The sequence below is a fragment of the Capsicum annuum genome, chromosome 9, assembly GCF_002878395.1.
Source record: "Capsicum annuum cultivar UCD-10X-F1 chromosome 9, UCD10Xv1.1, whole genome shotgun sequence".
Taxonomy (NCBI): domain Eukaryota; kingdom Viridiplantae; phylum Streptophyta; class Magnoliopsida; order Solanales; family Solanaceae; genus Capsicum; species Capsicum annuum.
The window spans coordinates 13,226,662-13,229,936 of NC_061119.1; the positions used below are offsets into that span (position 1 = coordinate 13,226,662).

The 3,275-nt window shown below is 37.1% G+C and overlaps 1 protein-coding gene across 1 annotated transcript; it reads left to right on the forward strand.

Moving 5' to 3' along the window:
• The first annotated feature begins 135 nt into the window (after positions 1-135).
• Positions 136-3,052, forward strand: LOC107843027 (ABC transporter G family member 20). Its single transcript, XM_016687151.2, has one exon. It carries the CDS (start codon positions 564-566, stop codon positions 2,787-2,789), a length of 2,226 nt encoding a protein of 741 aa, XP_016542637.1. The 5' UTR covers positions 136-563; the 3' UTR covers positions 2,790-3,052.
• Positions 3,053-3,275: the final 223 nt, after the last annotated feature.

Below are 3,275 nucleotides of genomic sequence, written 5' to 3' on the forward strand. Positions count from 1 at the left end.
AAGATATAACTTGTGAACAAAATATCACAACAAATTTAATTATACTATCTTTTATTTAACAACTTAAACTAATCATTAAAATATATACTCATATATGTCATAATATACATTTATGAGTATATTTCGTCCGTATCCCCAAATCCAAATTCAAGTAATTAGCAAATCCGACTTGTAGATTGCACCCTTATAGATGCCCACACCCATATCGTAGCAACATAGATCCCTTCAGGAAACCTCAAGGTAGAAATAGACCTAGTAATTGATGATGTATATTACGTATACACTAGTATACTAATTCAATGGAAGGCATCCAACTTGCCACCTACTGAACTTACTTTAGTATAGTTTTCAAACCTCAACATTACACGAAAACACACAATTTTTAACATTATATTCTTATACTAAGCACCAACAAAGACATTCACTTAGCCAAAATACACAAAGAAAGTGACTCAACATGAAGAAAATTTGTTGAAGAACCTTTCATACACTTTTGCCTTTCTATTTAGTGTGTGTTTGTAGACAAAACTAGTAAGAAATATACACAAGACCTTAGATCAAACATGTCTAGTCTTGGCGGAGGCGACGACATGTCTTCAGCCAGTGACCTTCCATTTTTAGGCACAAGAAACAACATGGAACTTCAAGAATTCAGCAGGAAACCAAGGCATAATGTGTCTGTTACACTAGCTGATCTATTGAAACACGTTGGCGACTCTGCTGAGGAAAATCACCAAGCTCTTGAACTTGGGAATCATTCCAATTTTGCTAGTACTACTCCATCATTTCCCTTTGTTCTTTCCTTCAATAATCTAAGCTATAGTGTTAAAGTTAAACACAAAATGGCACTTCCTAAGTGCTTGAGGTGGGGTACTAAGGACGACAATTTTCCATCCGGTAACAACATGAAGGTGTTGTTGAATGACATATCAGGAGAAGCCAGAGAAGGTGAAATCATGGCTGTTCTTGGAGCTAGTGGCTCGGGAAAATCTACGTTGATCGATGCACTTGCTGATCGAATATCAAGGGGAAGCCTTAAAGGGAATGTTACTTTGAATGGTGAAGTTCTTCAATCAAAGCTTCTCAAGGTTATCTCAGCATATGTTATGCAAGATGATCTTTTGTTTCCAATGTTAACGGTTGAAGAAACACTCATGTTCTCAGCCGAGTTTCGCCTTCCAACAACTTTATCTAAGTCCAAGAAGAGAGCTAGAGTTCAAGCGTTGATCGATCAATTAGGCCTTAGAAATGCTGCCAAGACTGTGATTGGAGATGAAGGCCATAGGGGAGTTTCTGGTGGCGAAAGAAGGCGTGTTTCTATTGGCATCGACATAATTCATGATCCTATTGTCCTGTTTCTTGATGAGCCAACTTCAGGACTTGATTCCACTAGTGCATATATGGTGGTAAAAGTCTTGCAAAGAATAGCACAAAGTGGGAGTATTGTGATCCTGTCAATTCATCAGCCAAGTTATAGAATTTTGAGTCTTTTGGACCGTTTGATCATCCTATCGCGTGGACACACTGTCTTTACTAGCCCTCCTTCAAGTCTACAACAATTTTTTGCTGAATTTGGGAATCCAATTCCTGAAAATGAAAACAGGATAGAGTTTGCTTTGGATTTCATCAGAGAACTTGAAGGAACACCAAATGGAACCAAGAATTTGATGGAATTCAATAAAACATGGCAAGGGAAAAGAAACTCCGCTACTAGCAGCAGCAGCAGATTTTACAATGGACCAAAACCATCACTCAAAGATGCCATAAGTGCAAGTGTTTCAAGAGGGAAATTAGTCTCAGGAGCAACGAGTGTCGACCCAAATCTTTCTTCTTCAAATGTCCCAAAATTTGCTAATCCATTTTGGGTAGATATGGTTGTGATAGCCAAAAGATCAATGTTGAATTCCATGAGAATGCCTGAACTATTTGGTATGCGTTTTGGTGCTGTCGTTGTCACTGGGATTATCCTAGCCACAACTTTTTGGAAATTGGATAATTCCCCTAAAGGGGTTCAAGAAAGGCTAGGATTCTTTGCCTTTGCAATGTCCACAACTTTTTACACTTGTGCTGAAGCCATTCCTGTTTTTCTTCAAGAAAGGTACATTTTCATGAGAGAGACTGCTTATAATGCTTATCGCCGTTCCTCTTATGTTGTTTCACATGCCATTATCTCACTTCCTTCCATATTAGTCCTGTCCGTTGCCTTTGCTGTCACTACTTATTGGTCAGTTGGACTAGCCGGTGGCACTTCAGGTTTTCTTTACTTCTTGCTCTTCTTGATTGCCTCATTTTGGGCTGGAAGTTCATTTGTCACATTCCTCTCTGGTGTCATCTACAATATCATGATGGCCTACACAGTCGTGGTCGCGATCTTAGCATATTTCTTTCTGTTCAGTGGCTTTTTCATTAGTCGCGATCGCTTCCCTCCTTATTGGCTATGGTTTCATTACATGTCCTTAGTGAAATACCCTTACCAAGGGGTGTTACAAAATGAATTTTCTGATCCTTACAAGTGTTTTGTAAAGGGTGTCCAGATTTTCGACGTCTCGCCATTGAGGGCTGTCCCTGAGCCCTTAAAGATCAAGTTGTTGCACAACATGAGCAAGACTTTAGGAATGAACATAACAAGTTCAACATGTTTGACAACAGGAAAAGACATATTGAAGCAAAGTGGTGTGACTGACTTGAACAAATGGACTTGTTTTTGGATCACTATTGGTTTGGGATTTTTCTTTAGGATTCTCTTCTATTTTGCTTTGTTGATTGGAAGCAAAAATAAGAGGAGGTGAAAACATGATGACGAAAAAAAACTTAACATAAGTTTACTAATAGTTCTTTTTTTGTCTTAATTTTAATTGAGTAGCTTTTTTTTCTTCTGTTTTCTTGGGCATTATTGTGCTTATTTCCAAATGTTAAAATGTTGTTTAATAAATGTTGTATTCAAATTGTTAGCTTCTGATATTGTTAGTTCTACTATTTTATGGAGAAAATAATTTGCATGTATCCTTCTAACGACTTGGTTTATATGTTCTATATATAATCATTTGGGATATGATATATTCCCTCCGTTATAATTTATTTATCCAATTTGAATTGACATGCTTTTACGAAAGTAAAAAATCTTTTAAATTCCATGATCTTAAATTAAAGATATATAAAATGTATCAAAAGGTTCTTTAATCTTATGGTCTTAACCAGAGTCGCCTGGAATGTAAAGCTTCTAAAGTAAGAGCTTTAGGCCCAACATTTTGGGAGCCCCATTTTTTCATGGGAAA

Excerpts from the sequence above, each read along its gene's own strand:
- LOC107843027 (XM_016687151.2), top strand. The coding sequence starts at position 564 with ATGTCTAGTCTTGGCGGAGGCGACGACATGTCTTCAGCCAGTGACCTT.